At 42.0% G+C, this 19562-nt stretch overlaps 1 protein-coding gene across 3 annotated transcripts in view; it reads right to left on the minus strand.

Moving 5' to 3' along the window:
* Window positions 1–1377: 1377 nt before the first annotated feature.
* POLR3B (RNA polymerase III subunit B) overlaps window positions 1378–19562 on the minus strand; it is a 115486-nt gene continuing 97301 nt past the window's right edge. For 2 of the 3 annotated variants that reach the window (XM_073788239.1, XM_019918362.3), the window contains 5 exons: window positions 16497–16600; window positions 15408–15574; window positions 10031–10144; window positions 7125–7298; window positions 1378–2182 (listed from right to left, as the gene is read on the minus strand). In XM_073788239.1, coding sequence (XP_073644340.1) covers window positions 2053–2182; window positions 7125–7298; window positions 10031–10144; window positions 15408–15574; window positions 16497–16600 — 689 coding nt within the window. In that variant the 3' untranslated portion in view covers window positions 1378–2052. Of the gene's footprint in view, window positions 2183–2208; window positions 5143–7124; window positions 7299–10030; window positions 10145–15407; window positions 15575–16496; window positions 16601–19562 lie in introns of those variants that run through there. The other variant, XM_033866175.2, reaches the window with a different exon arrangement.

Here is a 19562-nt window from a genome sequence, read left to right on the forward strand (position 1 = left end):
ACACAAAGCACCGAGCTGATCTCCCTGTGCTATGCGGCTGCTTCCCACTAGCTATCGGTTTTACATTTGGTAGTGTATATATGTCCATGCCACTCTCTCACTTTGTCCCAGCTTACCCTTCCCTCTCCCTGTGTCCTCAAGTCCATTCTCTACATCTGCGTCTTTAATCCTGTCCTGGTGCCTCAGTTTCTTTAGCTGTAGAAAGGGCATAATCACGCTTGTGAAGTGTTCTTGAATTTCCAGAGCACAGCTAATCATTTGCCCTGGGAGCTCCCTCAGCACTGCCGGGATTAAGCCTTAGCACTGATTGAGGGACCGCGTTTCTAGCTGGTGTCCTGGCCTCCTCCAGTGGGTTCTGAGCTCCTTAGGGCAGAGGTCATGTCCTGCCCCTTCTATCCTCAGTACAGGGCCTCACACAGGGAGGTACTGAGTACTGTGACGTAACCCCCATGCCACTCAGCACGCCGTGTCCTGGCAGCTCTTCCCCGTGTTCACTGACGTGGCACGCCTCACAGGGCAGGGCAATGGCGTCTTCAGCAGAGTTGATAAGTGGAGTTGTCACATAACGGGAAATAGTCAGAATCACCCTACAAAGCTCCTCACATGGCTCACAAAGTGCAGTACATATACATTCAATCTAATTCAGTCGTCTTTAGGCACCATCACTTTTGAGAATGACAAAGCCAGATGCAAGGAAGGAACCACCGACAGAACCGAAGATCTGGGCATTCAAACTCCTCTGCCCTCGTAATCCTACTGAGTCCCTGAAGGGAATGGAGACACGTGGAGATGTCTGGGGAAGGTTTACTTCCCTGGAGCGTGTCCTGTGAAGCCTCGAGGACTCTTACACCTGAGTGAGACTGTCAAGGTTGGGTTCTCAAGTCAGCGACTAGCCTGGCTCCCTCTTTTGAAGAGTCCCAGCACACAGTAGCTTGATAAAGGCTTTGAAAAAGTCCTTGGTATGTTTAACTGGGATACACGCAGTTTTTCAACCTTATTTGACACTGGACCTTGATTCCTGTTGGTGTATGATACCTATTAATATTCTGTGGGACATGTTTAATGTGACATGCTGGGAATGCAGCCTCAGACCATTACTCAAAGCTTTTCTGACTTATTTTATAAACAATCCCTAACACAAATATTTATCTGCCTTCAGGGCACAGCAATTAAGAACAACCTAGAATTGGATGAAGAAGGCTGTCAGATTAAAAACGAAATGGACAGCTAACAGCCTGGCAGGAATGGAAAGGACAGAAAACTTACAGAGCATCCATGGAATTATTTGCAGATATTCAACAAATATTATTGTGTGGTACGATCACGGAGGTTCAGAAGAGTAGCAGTCCTTAAGAAAATGTGACATCCTTGGCAAACTTGCTTAAGATGGTAGGAAGACATTTATTATCTTTACCAAGGTTAGAATTTAAAAGCTGGGTATATACAGACAAGATTCATTTGTTGGGAAAATTTATCTCCTCACCGCACAAGAACCGCAACCCTCTTACCATTCGCTTTCCCAGCTTCCCGCAGTTGTCTTTCCTTCAGATACTGCTCAGATCAGCCTCCTGGACAAAGGCCGAGTCAACCAACTCAAAAAGATTCTTCACGTCCTTCCCGCTTCATAAGAATCTGAGTTTTATTTAACCCCCAATTTTTTTTTTTTTTTAAGAAGGAAGGTCTTTCTAATGAGTAAATTTCAAGATACCAGAACATAAATAAAAGCTTATTTATCTTTTAGGTCATGTCCACTTGTGAATCACATTCGGTACACGGATGAGAGACTTTGTTACAGTCCATGTTGTTGGCACCTCCTCCGTGGCCCCTGGCTTGTTGATCGAGGTTGTTCAGCCAGTCTCCTAACGTATAAAAAGCCTCTCCATCAATTTCGTGGGGTTCTTGTTGTTGTTGTTTGTTTGTTTTTGCAGAGAAAGAGAACATTCAAAGGAATTATTCCCGGGAGCAGAAGTGGTCCTCACGCCTTCCACCCTTCCGCTTTCCACTGTGTTTAACATACCAACTATTCTCTTTAAATAACCGTTTTTTCCATCCTTACTCATTGTACTTGGACAGTTTCAACCTGGGGATAATGTTCATCGACTGCAGCTCCTGGAAGAGCAGCTTGCAGGCGTACGGGATGCGCAGGGAGGACACGTGGCAGGACGACTTGCAGAAATGGCACCTGAAACCCAAGTCAGCTGTGTTAGATGGACAGCAACTCAGAGGTAGAGGCCTGCACACAGGAAGTGAGGATTTGCTCTGAAAATTCCATGACCATCCTATCAAGTTCATTCGTTTTCTATTCCTCAGTGTTCAGTCACACTATCAAATATGTATGTATGTGCCCCCAAAATAAAAAGAAACATCCAAGGCAGCAAAAGAAAGAACAAAACAATATCACTCCCCCAGTTTTAAAAGCATGGAATTTTAATCAGTACTTCCACACTTCTAGACCTTTCTCCTTAAAATGCAAAATATCTCATTATTTTGAATGAGGCCCAGAAATCTGAACCGTCTGAAAGTTACTCAGATTTAGACATTTTTTATTGTTGAAAGAGTTCCAAACCGACTGAATCCATGTCCATGTATTTGAAAAGCACCTACTACTCTATACTATTCTAGACAAGATGCTCAATTTGATTTCTGTCACTGAAATGCCTGAAGTGTGATGGGAAAGAGAAGACTTTCATATAGAAAGGTGGTATCCAATCAAATGCTACCTATTTTTCCAGCACTCTTCAAGCGTGGTTATTTCTCTTAGTCCTGGAAGCCACTGCGCTGAACAACGCACTGGCCCCTGTGCGAAACCAAGGAACCTGTGTGCGCGTGCGTGTGCGTATATTCTCATTTAATCCTCACAACAGCACCTGCTCCTGACCACTGTGCCTGCTCTTCCAATTAGGATTTTCTTTTCCTTCAGGAAGAGCCAGTGAACTGAACCTAGATCTTAGTCAATAGCTACAACTAAAGAAGGGTCCCTGGGGAGAAAGTGAATTATTTTCTCAGGTTTCAGACCAAAATAGGACCTTACCCTATACCTCAAGGATCTGGGGCATCTGGGACAATAGGTTTCCAGTAAAAATCCTGAGACTTAATATGTAGAAAACTAGGTCCTCCCAGTTAACAGGGGGCAAAATGAGTGCAAGAGGAACAGCAACCAGGGCTTAGAAGACTCAGTGCTGACTGGGGACTAGAGCGAGACTCCTTAGTGAACGGTAAAGGCCCTTCTGGAGGGAGGTGTGTTAAAAACGTAGACACACATGTTATTTCACTGAGTAATCACGAAAGTGGCAAATATGTACACAAGAATGTTCACGGTCACACTACGTATAACGCACAGTAGCATATGCATACTACTGCGGCATAAAGCGGGAGATGGCTCATGTGTCCAATAAGCAGTTTGTTCTGCGATTACAGGACATTTATGCAGAAGAATCCTGTGCAGCCATTAAACGTGATGCTGTAGACCCACATTAGTGAAATGTAAAGGTGTCCAGGACACACTGTGGAGTAGAAAAAGCAGTTTGCTAAACAGTGTGATCACAAGGGGGGGGGGGGTCCTCAGATGGGTTTCGGTAAACGTATGAAGCCCCAAAATCATATGTAACAAGATTTTTTGGTGTACGTATTTTTACTTTTATACTATTATCAGAATCTCAAAAGGGCTCATGACTGAAAATAAAAAAGGGTACAGGACTACTGGCAAACAGAGATGTCCCCAAAAGAGTCACTAAAATGTTAATAGTGGTCATCTGTGGATGGTACAAATTAGTGTGACTGTTTGTATTTCTTCTTTATATATATATCATTAACATTTTTTATAACTTTGAATATTTTACAAAGAGCAGGGATCATTTTCATCACCAGTAAAATAAAGCTTTATTATTTTAGAAAAGAAAAGCTTTAAGGCTGAGAATTTGAATGTGGTGGTGAGTGAGTATACAGATATGAACTTCTTGAGGAGAAGAGTATGGAAAAGGGATGAGCCATGATGGACCTGTGCTTGTGTCCCCACAGGGGACTTGCAGAGGCCTTAACAAGCACTGTGGAGATTTGATTCCATCAACAGTAATAATAGGAACATGGTGGATGACTTTTTCCTAAAAGATTACCTAAAGACCTCTTTAATGCATTATAGTTTAAGAATTATGTTTTTAATGTGCCTGGGTTGATCTAATTTATCCAGGAATCATGTTCATGCTTTAATTAAACTGGAGAAATGGATTTAACTGGGGCAACTTCTTGCTGATTCTCCTGTCCAGTACATTACCTGGTGACTTCAGGTCAAGCTAATCCATTTAAAACTTCCACATGTGCTGATTCATAATCCAGAAAGCCCACTAATCTTCTCTATTATTAAATATTTCTCCATCATTTAAAATGTTCCAATGCATGTATATACATACATACATATGCGTATATATATATACACATAAAGAAAAATATTAAAATTTTTACCCTATTTCTGAAAGATTTCCAAAGAAAGAAACTTGACCCAAACAACAATAAAATAAACTGATTTTTTAGGGAAAAGCAGCAAAAGGAGGCGGCTGTGGCTTCACATGAGGAATGACTGTCCAGTAAAATATCCTCCACAAGCTAATTATCTTAATAGGGATTTTCTTCTCTCAGCAGTTTTCCTCTCTTTTGTGACTTATGCCCTCCGTGTCTTCTGCAGAACAACAGTCTTGCTGTAAACATCCCCATAGCAATGCCTTACTAATGTGCAAATCACTGACAAAAGGCCAGTTTCAAGGTTCTGAACTGCTCTAATTACTCAGCCTCCATTGTGCTGTTCATTAAAGACCGACTTCCTCCAACAAACGCCTGTGCTCCCTCCCACACAACCCATCACACACGATCAGGTAACGACGGGAAAATGACAGCATCATTATGCTCCTCTGCCAGAAAGCAGCACGAGCAGGCTGCGAGACTACCAGACTGGATGAGGATTTTTTTCTGTTGGCAACAAGGGTATAAGTAGGCCACTCAAAATCAGACATATGGTATATCCAGGTCTGTTTAATTACAGTAAAGACCCTTACACAGTGTAACCTGATTTAGTCCTCTTTCAAAGGATTTCAAATACAATATACATTGAACACATGAGCTTCAAAATCAGGCACTGCCATCAGATGATCTCTAAATGAGACAGAAACGAAGCAGGAAAGGAGATATGAATTTAACAGAATAATGTTGGGATCAATTACTGTTTATGTGAGTTTCCCTGAGTATTCAGAGGAAGAGAGGGGAAGGTTTTCAAAGTGCATGAAGGAAGCTGGTCTACTGCTTCCTTTTTTTTCTCTCTCTCTTTCTCCCTTTCTCTCTTTCTTTCTTCTTCCGTTAGGGGGCATGGGAGGGAATGTGAGGAGAATGGAGAAGAAAAGGAAACTCTTTTTGAAGTTTCATGATCCCTATTCTTAATAAAATGACTCCTCTGTACCATCTTTTCAAAATAAATTACTTAAAAATCCTTGTGCCAACTTTGAAGACCTAAGACCTAGGTTCCAGGCACCTTCCTATTATACTTTTTTGTTGCTGTTGTTACACAACCAGGACAATAAAACTCAATATGCATTTCAAGAGACAAAAAGACATCTCAGAACTGAAACATCTGCTCCATGTCACTGATATAAGAAACACTCAGGCTTATGCTTAGAATAGTGTCACCTCATCCCTGCCACCTTATGAAAGGAGCGAACTGCAAATAGCCACCTCTTGCGTTAGTTTTTAAAATGAAACTATTTCTTCACAGACAAGAAGAAACAGACAACGATTTCTTCTCATTAAGTCTTCTACAGAAAAAAAATCATAAAATAATTGGCTAAAGGGTTTTGTCATTTACCTAGCAAGGTGTATACTGTGTTCTAAGAAGCTCACTCACTCCGACTCCTGATTTGCTTTCATTCGCCAAGAAACTGGCAGCGTTAAGATGGCAAAAAGTTGGGGCTCTCTCTGGAAGGAGGCTTTGATGGGGGGCTCGATGGGAAAATGGTGGCCCCTGCATTCCTCAGACTCTGGCAATGAACGCTCATCTGGGCCTAACCCTGTCCTTCTGAGGATGCCCCACCCCCGGCCAGGGAAAAGGGGCTCTGGGAGGGTGGGTGAGGGCTGATGAGGGAGTTGAGGCTATTTCCGGTCCCCGCAGCATCTGCCTTATATACTTGTTAGACCTCATCTCTGATGGAAGAGTGAGTAGAGACTGGGGAACTACCAGCCCTCCTGCCTACAGGAGCACTTCGGGGCTCTCCTGGATCATGACTAACCCTAAACAGAGCAGCTGCCCTTTGGTGGTAGAGTGGAACCATTACAAGGAAGAAAGGTGTTCTAACTATACAAACACCAACAAAAAAATAAGTAGCAACATCTTTTAAGCTGGCCTTTGTGTACTGAGCTCTACACAGAAATTACAAACTTTATGAGTTACATAATTTACCTATTGACAATCCTAAGCAATTATATTTTATTTAGCAACAACCAGGTCACAGGCTGGAGAAGCAGGGGTAAACAAGACAGACTGGAGTTAGAATGAGCTAGAAGATAAGCTCCCTGTAAGCAGCCATTCATCCGTCTTACTCCCCACTGTATTTCTGGGGCCTAGAACAGTGTCTGAACTTAGCAGATTCTTACTAAATGTTTGTTGAGTGAATGACTGAGACAGACATGGTCTCTGTCTTCATGGAATTCACAGTCCAAGTGTAAAGCAGAGAGAGTACAGACAACGTCCTGGTTCTGTCACCAACTTGCTATAAGAGCTGGGGCAACATACCTGGTTCTTTGGGTTTGAGGTTAAACGAGGGCATTCAACACAGTCTTCTATTAAAAGCTGCCAGTTAAAATATGCTGTAATTCTGAATCTGCTAGTATTTTTACAGATAAATAGTGTTATAAAAGGTACTCGAGATAATATTAAAAAGAAAATAAAGTCTCCTTGGGAGCTTAAACTCTAGTGGCTATAGACAGCAGAACATTAGGCAGACAAGCTAAGCATGTACATACAGAATCCCCAATTCCAGGAATGTCTGGATGGGGAAGGCTGGAGAATACGTGGGTATGATCCAAACTCTGAGCTGTGATTTAAGAGGCAAGGGATGTGGTATGAGAGACATGTGGTATCCACTTACCAGCCGGAGTACCCAAGAAGTCCGCACTGCCCACAGACATCAACCTCAAAGGCATCACTTGAAATCATCAGTCTCTCTAGTAAAAGCATACTTGCTCCATAACCGATTAAACAGTCACGTTCCATTTCTCCAAGACGCAAACCACCATCACGAGATCGACCTTCAGTAGGTTGCCTTCGAAACAAGTTAGACAAATGTGTTATTATTATACTAAACAAACAAAGAGGCAGCATCACATGCTAGCTAAGATCTTGCACAAGGCTTCAGAGTGGGCTCACCGGGATTCAAACTGCTTTTAGACAGTGACCAAAAGCAGGCTGCTCAGCCTCTCAGCCTCATTTGTAAAGCGCATGTTAGACAGCCTATCCCAAAGAGGCTTAAAGGAGAAGAGACGTAACACTAGTGGTTGCTATTATTATTATTAGATAGAAATAATAATTACATAATCTTCTGTGATATAATAATAAATTAATATATAATCATATAAAACAGCAGTGCTAGCATTACTATTACCATCACTTTCATCATTATTAGCACAGTATAGTCCTCAAATCAGGGTAGAATGTCTTTTGGGTACCTTCAAAGATGTCTCAGTTCTCTGTTATTTAAAGGCAGAAAAACTAAGCAGAATGCACTATGGGAGAAACGTGGGTCCCCAATTGTTATTGCCAGGGCTCCAGGGAAGAGCTTTACTATTAAGAAATAAATTGAGCATGGAAAGAAGCAAAGAGAGTTTTATAAAATTTGGAATAGATCAGGAATCATCTGGAAGGATGGAGTACCTGAGCCAGATGGGAGGTTCCCCAGAGACTGGGAAAGTTCTGTGTGTCCCAATCAGGTCGTTCCTTCTTGTATGAGAACTGGGAAGCTATTAGACCCCTGAATGGACTCCCTGTGGTTTATGTATCTGCTGGGCTTGAGAATACTTTAAAAGGTTAGGAATCCAAGACCCAGAGATGTAGGTAAAATTAGGGGATTCTGAAACAACTCAGGCAAACCCACCTAGATCCCACCTAGGTACTGATGACAGAAATTATTTAAAAAAAAAAAAAGTAAAGAAAAGAAAGAGAAAAAGAAAAAAGCAAGCTCCCTGGCTGGTTGATTTTGGAGTGACAGTCCTTAGAGGTAGTCTGAGCAGGGGTGGACTGTAAACCTCTTGTTTGCTTCATTCCGTAGCATTTTTAATCTTTGTTGTTGCCTCCAGTTTCCCAAAGAGTTAAGAAGGTAAACACAGTGTACACCAGCCCATGCTGAAATGTTACCTTCTGTTGTTGAAAGTTACAATGGGAAATCAAATCGTAGATTATTTGTTGAAAGAAAATCTACCTATGAAAAACTTACGAATAGGTCTAAATGAACACATTATAGTAGCCACTTCATAACTGAGCACGATATCTATGTTTTGATCTAGGGTGGGAGTCGGGCGCATCCCTACACCTGTGGTCACTGGACCAGTGAAGGGGGTCTGATCACATGTGGGCAGAACCCAAAACTTGGATTTTAACCAACTGAGATCACAGACTACAAATACACTCCAGGCAGATTCATACGGAATACACAAAAGTAATTCTACAGCAGCAACGTTTTTTACACAACAAGGCAAAAAACAGGAAACGTATTTTGAAATATGTTACTCTGAAATAGTTTTTTTTTGTTTTTGTTGCTTTTTTTGGCCGTGCCGCACGGCTTGTGGGATCTTAGTTCCCAGACTAGGGATCGAACCCAGGCCCTAAGCAGTGGAAGCGCGGAGTCCTAACCACCGGAGAATTCCCTGAAATAGTTTTTGGATGTTGTAACTGAAATGGAAGTTCTGGAGGGGACAGCATTCAGGGGAGAGTTGCATTGCCAGGTCAGAGTGGGCAGGGAACTGGATATGTGTTGAGCCTCTCCCATGAATTGGCACGGTATACATTCTATTTTAAAACATCTGACATTCACCAGCATGCTACCAAGTGGGAATTACTGTCTCCACTTCATATACGGGAAAAACTGAAGCTGAGAGGAGCTAAGTGATGTGTCCAAGGCTGGTGGAAGTGGTATAAGGTGGAGATGAGTTCACATCCATGTCTGTCTGTCTCCCCAGGCCCACCCTCTCTGGCAACCTCGGCACTACTGCCAGATTGAGCCGGGCAAGTCTCTGTGGTGAGAACTGGCCTGTGCATTGTAGGATGTTCAGCAGCATCCCTGGTCTCCACCCACTGGAGGCCAGTAGCTTCCTCGCCACCCGCCAGTTGTAACATCCCAAAATGTCTGCAGACATTGTCAAATGTCCCCTGGGAGGCACAGTCGCCCCTGGGTGAGAACCACTGCCCTAGACCCTGCTTCTCCAAATGGAAGATGTAGTACTAAGAACATGTGAAACCTAGTATTTATAATTCCCTTTCCCAACAACTGTACCCATTCATCAACACACAGACATTGTGCTTGGAATTGAGGACACACTGGTGAAAGGGCACATGTGGACCTTAACCTCCCAGAGCTTATTCTAATAAGCATGCAAGTACAGGTGCCTTATGCTCCAGTAACAGTTTTAAAAAATGACAGTTGTGGCCTCGCTACCAAATAACGTATGTATGTGTTTTCTGTGTACACATGGGAGCATGCAGGTGTATCGATATGTGTTCATGTAAAGTGTACCTACATTCCTATATTTGAACCTTGTAAAACAGGACCATATTTAAACTGGTGCATAAATGCAAATGACTCTGTTAGGAGACTACTGGCAAGACCTACGGTGGGCTTGCTCTTGCACCTACGAATTGATTTTTAATTGGTTGCTATTTTTTCATTTTAATCAGACGTATGTGATTTTTGATGCCTAACAGCCCAAATTTTGACATCTGCCTATTGTTATATCCGAGAAATGCAAGGTAGACTTAACCGCATTAGAAATGCTCTTCTCTTACCTGGTAAGGACAGCTCGTGGTCCCCGTGCCCGGGCATGCATCTTGTCGAGCACCATGTGTTTCAGTTTCTGATAGTACACGGGGCCAAAATAGATGTATGCTTCCAAGGGTTCACTGCAAGGAAGGTCAGAGTTTTAGGTTAAGAAACTAAGTTTGGGCTAACAAGAGACAGCCTTTTCTAGGACTCATCACTGGCAGGCCCTTATTTGTTTATGAACAAGTTTATGACTGAATGAATGGAAGAGAGTGATTTTCAGTCTGCAGTGAACAAATATGCTAGAACTGGAAATATAAAAGTACCATGGATGCAATAACAGATGCATTGTTCAATTAAGAAATAAAAATTTATGAACATTGGGGTGCAGTATCTTTTCGAATTAGTGGTTTTTTTTTTTTGGATATATACCCAGGAGTAGAATTGCTGGGTCATATGGTAATTCTATTTTTAGTTTTTCGAGAAACCTCCGTACTGTTTTCCACAGTGGCTGCACCAATTTACATTCCCACCAACAGTGTATGAGGGTTCCCTTTTCTCTACATCCTCGTCAACATTTGTTATTTGTGTTCTTTTTGATGACAGCCATTCTGACAGGTGTGAGGTGATTCTCACTGTAGTTTTGATTTGCATTTCCCTAATGATTAGCGATGTTGAGCATCTTTTCATGTGCCTGGTGGCCATCTGCATGTGCTCTTCGGAGAAATGTCTATTCAGTTCTGCCCATTTTTAAATCGGGTTTTTGCTTTTTTTGATGTTGAGTTGTATGAGTTGTTTTTATGTTTTGGATATTAACCCCTTATCGGTCATATCATTTGCAAATATCTTCTCCCATTCAGTAGGTTTTCTTTTCATTTTGTTGATGGTTTATTTTGCTGTGCAAAAGCTTTTCAGTTTAATTAGGTCCCATTTGTTTATTTTTGCTTTTGTTTGCTTTAGAAGACGAATTCAAAAAAATATTGCTGCAATTTATGTCAAAGAGTGTTTTGCCTATGTTTCCTCTAGAAGTTTTATAGTATCTAGTCTTACATTTAAGTTTTTGATCCATTGAGGTTTTTTTTTGAGTTTATTTTTGTATGTGTTAAAGAATGTTCTAATTTCATTCTTTTTTATGTAGCTATCCAGTTTCCCCAGCACCACTTACTGAACAGACTGTCTTTTCTCCACTGTATATTCTTGCCTCCTCTGTCATAGATTAATTAACCATAAGTGTGTAGATTTATTTCTGGGCTTTCTACCCTGTTCCATTGATCTGTGTGTCTGTTTTTGTGCCAGTACCATAATGTTTTGATTATGGCAGCTTTGTAGTATAGGCTGAAGTCAGGGAGCACGATTCCTCCAGCTCTGTTCTTCTTTCTCAAGATTTTTTTGGCTATTTGGGGTCTTTTGTGTTTCCATACAAATTTTAAAATTATTTACAATTGCCAAGGTATGGAAGCAATCTAAGTGTCCATCAACAGATGAATGGATATGTGGTGTATGTGTGTGTGTGTATATATATATATATATATATATATATACATACACACGCACACACACACATACACCACACACACACACACACACAATGGAATACTACTCAGCCATAAAAGAGAATGAAATTTTGCCATCTGCAGCAACATGGATGGACTTGGAGGGCATTATGCTAAGTGAAATAAGTCAGACAAAGACAAACACTGGATGATATCACTTAATGTGGAATCTAAAAAATACAACAAATTAGTGAATAAAACAAAAAAGAAGGAGACTCACAGATATAGAGAACAAACTAGTGGTTACCAGTGGGGAAAGGGAAGGGGTAAGGGCAATATGAGGGGTAGGAAAAAAGGGTTATTATGGGATTATATGAAATCATGTGTGAAACTTTTGAAAACTGTAAACTACCATAGAATTTAAAGAATCGTTCATTCAATTAAAAAAATAGTGAAAAAAAATTTAAACAGGTTGTGAGACAGTGTGAACAAGACAGTCCCTCCTTCACTGCTGCCACCCTCGTCAGGCCACCATCCTTTCTTGCCTGGACTACTGTAGACAATCCTCCAGTTGGCCTCCTTGCTTCCACTCTTATCCCTCAACAATCTATTCTTCACACAACAAGCCAGAGTGATTCCTTCTAAATCATAAATCATAGCAGGTCATTTTTCTGCTCTAAATTCCCAATGGTTTCCCATTACATTCAGACTCTGCATCACCCAAATATTGTATCACGGCCACAAGGTCTAACACAACCTGGCTCCTGTCCACCTGACTCATTTGCTATTCCCCTTCCTCACCGCTCATTCTACTCCAGCAGCACTGGCCTCTTCATTGTTCCTCAAATGTAGCAAGCCCACCTGCCCCAGGGCCTTTGCGCTCACTGTCAGCTCTGCCTGAAACATTCTTCCACCAGGTATTCACATGGCCCTGCCAAACCCTTCACCTCCTCCGAGAGGTGCGCCCCAATCACATTCTCTAGAGGTGCCTTCCTCCCACCCCAGCATCACAGTGCCAGTGCAGTCTCAACTCTCACGTTGGTTTTATGTTCTTCAGAGCACTTGTCACCGTTTGCTATTAAAGTACACATTTGTTATTTCTCTAATTATCGCCTGTTTTCCCCAGAAGAAGTAAATGCCGCAGAATAAGCACTTCATCTCCTTGTCACTGTGGCCCCTGCACTAATGACCCTGCCTGGCACACAACAGATACTCAGTAAACGTCTGTCACAGAGCTGACTCATGAGCCTTTAGAAAATCCGTAGTAAGAGTTTAAAAAGAGAGTGAATATTTAAGTGCTTTGACAGTGGAAAGCTTTTTTTTTTAATATAAATTTATTTTTATTTATTTATCTTTGGCTACGTTGGGTCTTCGTTGATGCGCATGGGCTTTCTCTAGTTGTGGCGAGTGGCGGCTACTCTTCGTTGCGGTGCACAGGCTTCTCATTGCGGTGGCTTCTCTGGTTGCGGAGCACGGGCTCAAGGTGCACGGGCTTCAGTAGTTGTGGTGCATGGGCTCAGTAGTTGTGGCTTGCAGGCTCTAGAGCACAGGCTCAGTAGTTGTGGCGCACGGGCTTGGCTGCTCCGAGGCATGTGGGATCTTCCCAAACCAGGGGTTGAACCCGTGTCTCCTGCATTGGCAGGCAGATTCTTAACCACTGCGCCTCCAGGGAAGTCCCTGCATAAAGTCCCTGAGATAAAGACCTCTTTATCTCAGTTTTCTTAGTTGTACAACAAGGGGGTCAGACTAAAGTTCTTTCCAGCTTTAATAATAAATGATTCTAATTCCTCCACTGTATGGCTGCTCACAGTAGAATTTCTAGAACTCTGTCACCTAATGCCATTCTATCATTAACTGAATAAAGCCAGATGCCATTTTTCCTCCTAGCTATGCTCGAAAATGTGACAAGGGATGAAAGCTGGTGGGTGAATATGGTTTTAAGCCCTTTATGAAACTTTCAACTAACAAGCTAAAGTAGTGTTTCTCAAACTTTACAACTGAGATGAATGGCAAAGAAATGAAAACACTTATTGGCTGGGGGCACTGGGGAAAGTGGTGCAGACAGAGCCTACAGCTGTCCATAGGAAGCAGAGCACAACCCATCCAAATCTTCCAGTAAAATTACGTTCAGAAGGTCCGCCAATTGATTCACTGGATTTGCATACTTTCTGGTCAACTACTGCATTATTTCTGGATGAGAAGCAAAGACTAAAATGATCAGTTTAGCAGTGATAACTGTTTTTGAAATGGACCTTAGTTACTTCACTGAATCATTTTTGAAATGGACCATCACTCTTGCCCTGTAATGCGATTTCCTGTAACAACTCAACTATGATACACCTAAAGAAATCCACATTATTACAATCTAGATAGGTCATTTGAGAAAGCAGGCAATAATTTTAACAGATACAGATTTTGGCCATTTTCATCATATCTGGATAGTCTATTTGCAGCACTAACATCAAGCTCTGTGTTTTCACACATGCTTCCACGCTGAGTTTCACTTGTGCTCAAGCAGTTTGAAACCTCAGAAGAACGGTATAACTGCTATGTCCCACAGTTTTATCTGGCATAAAATATGTAAGTGGGTCTTAATTTAAGCAACTGATTTGATCCTTTAAAACCATGTGTGAGTCAAGTTTGAAAACCTGATCATTCAGGGTAACCTCAGGGACATCTGTTTCTCCAGGGAACCAGGAAGACCCAGCGCTCTGCTGTGTCTCCCTTCAGGCTGCTTTCCAGCCTCCCCTCAGGCTGCAGCCGCTGCCTCTTCCACTTCCCTGAACTTCCCAAGCTCTGCCGCTTGTAAGGTGTTCAACACACTTCTCCCCTGCACGAAACACTCTCCAAATGTCTCTTCTCATCCTTCGTATCTCCACTGAAATAGCCACCTCCTCACAGGGGTCTTCTAACCTATTCTTTGGTTTCATTTTGGTGAGAGCTATTTGTACTTGTGTTGATTTGTTTTCATTCCTTTATTCAACAAACATTTATGGAGTGCCTGCTGTATGTCAGGCTCTGTGCTAGACACTGGAAATAAAACAGTAAACAAAACAGACAAGCCCTGCTCTCATGTAGGTTACATTCCCATTGGAGAGACAGATAGTGATATTATATGGTATTATTACATTACTTGATAATGATGAATGCTTACAGAGAAAAATACAGCAGGAAATGGGCAACACTGAGTTGTGGTTTTAAAGTAAGTAGTCAGGGTAGGCCCTGCTGAGAAGTTACTTTTTGTCTTATTTTTTAATGTCTAGAAACAAATCTCAGTGGTCAGCCCCACAGGTCAGGGACCACGTCTATTTTGTTCACTGTTACATACTTAGTACCTAGCACATGTTAGGTGTTTAACACGTCATTGGTGAATGAACGCGCAAATGTTACGCCTCAGGCTACCTGTCAGAGCACTAAGTATCTGATATTCATCACAGTAGTGCAGAGAAAGGCCAACAGTTAAGAGATTTTGTATTATAGACAACTGATGTGTTCTTTAAAAGCTGTGCAGAAATCCTATTTTGGTAAGTAAGATCTTTCTACTTTTTAAATGGGAGCCTTAAGGGCACAAGGGCACTCCTTAGTTTATTAGTTTTCTAAATTTGGACTTTCTTTTCTCCCCTCCCCCAGTTTCACGGAGATATAATTGACAAATAACATCATGTAAGGTGTACAACGTGTTGATGTGATACACACATACCGCAAAATCACTACCACCATAGCTTAGCTGTGACGTCCACCATAAATCTGGATTTTCTTGTATCAGATTTCTTAAAGGAGTAAAGCCGTATATCTTAAGGGCTCTTATGCCTTATCACATTTTTACTTTTATCCTTTTACTTTAATAAAATCATACTTTTACTTTAATAAAATCGTAATTTTCCTTTAAGACGTCTAAACACATACTCACCCTGTGATGCCAGAGGTAACATAGTCTTTCCCCAAGTAGTTATAACCGTGGCGAACAAGGTCCTCACACACATCCTTCACTTTACTGCCTCCAAACGCAGTGCCGTAGTGGAATCTGCCGTCTAACACGCCGGCCTTGCCCGCCAACAGCTCTATTAACTTTCCCACCTGTGGGATGTGAACAAATTAAGTGAGCACCTTCCTGTGGTTTAGGAATTCTGTCTGTTTATTTAGCTCTGGCCTGTTTCTTCCAAAAGATTATAAGACTACTACTATTAATAAGAGTGATAAATCAGTAGTAGCAAATATTTATCCTCTCTTACTGTGACCTAAGTTTATGCCTCCAAGACCCCGATGGGATAGGTACTATTACCTCCTTCAGTTTACATCTGAGGAAACAGAGGGGTTAAGCAACTTTGAAGTCCCACAGCTGCTAAGTGTCGGAGCCAGGATGACAGAATGGTAACCACAGAAAGGGAGATACATTGATACATGGGGTTCTTCTGTTGAGGGGTGAGTTCATCACTCAGAAGACTGCTCTCGAAGGGAAGCCCAGACCTCTCCACACCCCCTCTGTAGAGGAGATTAGCCCCCCACTGTCAGGGTCTAGGGACCTATTTATTTGGCAAGAGGTAAAAGGGCCCTTTCCGAAAATCAGTTTCAGGGCCCCATCTCCTCCACTCACTACAAACCAACTGCCTGCCTTTTTCCTTAAAGGCAGCGCCTCTGAAAACCGTACTAACTGGGCTTCCCTGGTGGCGCAGTGGCTGTGAGTCCTCCTGCCAATGCAGGGGACACGGGTTCGAGCCCCGGTCCCGGAGGATCCCACATGCCGCAGAGCAACTAAGCCTGTGCACTTTGGCTGCTGAGCCTGTGCGCCACAACTACTGAGCCCGTGTGCCACGACTGCTGAAGCCCGTGTGCCTAGAGCCCGTGCTCCGCAATGAGAGGCCACCGCAATGAGAAGCCCGTGCGCTGCAACAAAAACCCAACGCACCTAAAAATAAATTAATACATTTTTTTTTTTAAAAAAGATAACATTCCTTCCTAAAACAGAAAAACAAAACAAAACAAAAAAACCCGTACTGACCGTCATTCGAGATGGGAAGCCATGGGGGTTCATTATGATGTCCGGACAGATGCCAGAATCACAAAATGGCATGTCTTCCTGAGGGACGATCAAGCCACAAACACCTGGGGGAAAGAAGATTTCATGCCACGTAGAGCCAACCGGCAGAAAGGAAGAACACAGTACTTAATTGGGATCTCCCTGTTGCCGTCTCTATTTCCACTGCTCTCAAACCTTCTCTGTGGTCTCCATCAAGAGTAATAAAAGCAACTTCCAACAATCCTGCTACACGAACAGTTCAAAAACGACTGTCCTTGCGGAAAGGCACTGCAGCCTGCGGGTTGGCCTTCTGGCACGACACACAACGTGCCGTCAGGCCGTCTGCCCGGCCTCTCTTGCCCCAGACAGGGGAGAGCAGTGGCTTCCCCACGCCCCAGCCCCATCGTCGTTCCTGACACTGCAAGTCAGCGGCAATCTTGCTCCTTGTCAGCCAGTCTGTGATCTGCTACCTAACGTACCCACAGCACAGGAATGCGAGTTCTCTGATCACCAGAACTGACTGGGCAAGGGATGTGTTTAGACTGTGGTTTTAAAACGTGGGACAAGGAGTCCTTGTGAGTGGCTGATGCACTGACAGGTCTACCTACTGGCTGCCGAGCCCTGGCTGGTGGGCTGGTTTCTGCCAGGGCTCCCCTGGCCGAGCCTAAGCTGCCCTAGGGAACTGTAATTCCTATAGCTTATGGCATGCTAGAAAAGTGACCTCTGATCGAAGTTGTAGAGTTGAACAAGAAAATCAAATGCCAAATTACTCTTGGAAGAAAAGGCTGGAATCAGAAATGAAATTGTAAGAACGAAAACCAAACCAAACCCCACCAGCTCTCTGCACTCTACTGACGGTCTCTTAAGTTAGTTGTACTTTATTACTCCCTAAATATTATTCTAACCTGTAAGGGATCTTATTGCTTAAATAGTTTTAAATTCCTCTGATTTCTTTCTTGGTAGAACGACTATACGGGTACAGTTTTAGATTGTTCACCACAAGCTACCTAATTCAGAATTAGAAAACTAGTGTACAATGGCACTGGACCAGGAAAAAAAATGCTTTTATATTTCTTAACATGAACTTTCTTTTCCTTTGTATACAAAGTTATCAACCATCTGCACCTATTGAAAAGAAACTATTCTCAAAGAAATGTTTCTTTCCTCAGTTTGATTTCTACATAATTACTCAAACTTTTTTAAAATAAAATTTTTGTGCATGTTATAATCACCAAGACCTGAAGTCTAAAGAGAAAGAGTGCCATCTGCCTATTTAACATCGGTTATCAATGTTCAGATTTCCAGTGGCTATGAACGATATGGTAACTCGGTTTATGAAGTTGAATCCTAGAGCATGCCTTTTTGGTTGAAATTTTATTGTTTATTATAAAGAACATATGCTTTCCTACATTAAGCCCAGAAACATTCAGTTCACTTTATTTCAAATTCAGCTACAATGTGTTAGAATTCAAATCAAGCAGAGTCTGTGACCCTCCTTTCTCCCCTCCAAAAATCCATCTTTGTCCACACTGAAATTATCTGACAAAACACTGGGGCTACTGGGAAATCTACTCTGAAAGACATCAAACTGTAAATCTAGGTGCAACCGACAACAACATTGTTTAGCAGTGAACAAAATGTTAAAAACAGCAATTCCTAAAGAGGCCAGTCCCTGGGACGTGCTTGGGTGAGAATGTCACTTTAGCTGGTGAGGAGGTGGAAGGTTCAGCTACATCCCTTAAAAACAAAACTGAAGAAAAGCCTCGGCACCCCTTCAGCAGCAGTTCACAGGGGGATGCTGGCGTCTGCTCAAGAGGAAGCTGCCTGTTCACCCCCGACAAGAGAAGGTGGGAGTGAGGTGCAGGAGGTACAGAAACCCCCTGCGGAAGCAGGACACACTCATATTGGGGGAGGGTAAGGAGTGGGATGATTTGCATTTTGTGTTCTCAGTCTCAGCTGACAAGTTTAATCAAGCAAATTTAACTTCATTTTGTTATTAAAATGTAAGCAATGCTCCCTCCCCTGAAATCTGAATCTCCAATAACTCTTCTTGAAATCTGATTAATATTTGGTATAGAGATTCCTTTCTTGGGAAGTTATTTTCTTATCAGCCCTTTTCTGACACTGCAGTTTAAAAATACATTGGTTATGTAAGTCACTTACAGATTTTTTTCATTCCATTATAGGAATGGCTTTGGCCACATCTGAATCAAGGGCACCTGTAAGCCAAAAATTAAATCTTAGCTAACTTAAAATTACTTTAGGCTCTGAAAACCCTTTTATATGCCAAGATGGTTCCCATAGCAGACAGGCCTGTGTTGTTTGTTTTGTGTGAAAGTGAATGATAAAAGATCCATGAAATCGACACAGAAAGCCAGAACAGCAGAAAGAACTGAGGGCTCTCCATCATTGCGGCTTCTACCCTCTGCTGACTTGTGGAACAATGGAAGCTACACATCCAACTGCAGATCTAACACAGCTGTGCATTTCATTAGATGAAGAGCACTAGTGACACAAGTAAATAATTAACTTATTCTGGTCCGCTGACTGTGCTTATGAGACCAGTCATAGCTGACAGATTTTAATACAAGTTAACACAAAGAAACCATAATGAGCTTAGAAGTTAAAACAAAATATTTAGACAGAATTTGATGATCTCGAATCTCAAATTAGACAAATGATTTTTTAAAGTTTGTATTTTACTGAATTCATTTGGTGGGGGGAAGAGAGTTCTCAATCTTAGAACCAGACTTCTCTTTCTCTTTTTAAAGGTATTTCTGTTTCAGAATTATTCAAATCCTTAATTAAAGCAGGAAGGTTTTTTTCTTATTTTTCAAATGAAAAATTAAAACTCTGGTTTCTCCAGGGACAGAGGCATAAAAATCTCTTCCAATATTTAGAACTCTTAGAAGTTATAGTTAGTTTCCTTTAACACTGGTTTTAAAATGTAAATGATATGCAGTACGCTTCAGCGTGTTAACACTCCCCTGGATCCTTGAAAAGGGGATGGACTACAAATAAACCATATCTAATGGAAGCTGTTGTGAA

This window comes from Tursiops truncatus, chromosome 11 (assembly GCF_011762595.2).
Source record: "Tursiops truncatus isolate mTurTru1 chromosome 11, mTurTru1.mat.Y, whole genome shotgun sequence".
Classification (NCBI taxonomy): Eukaryota; Metazoa; Chordata; class Mammalia; order Artiodactyla; family Delphinidae; genus Tursiops; species Tursiops truncatus.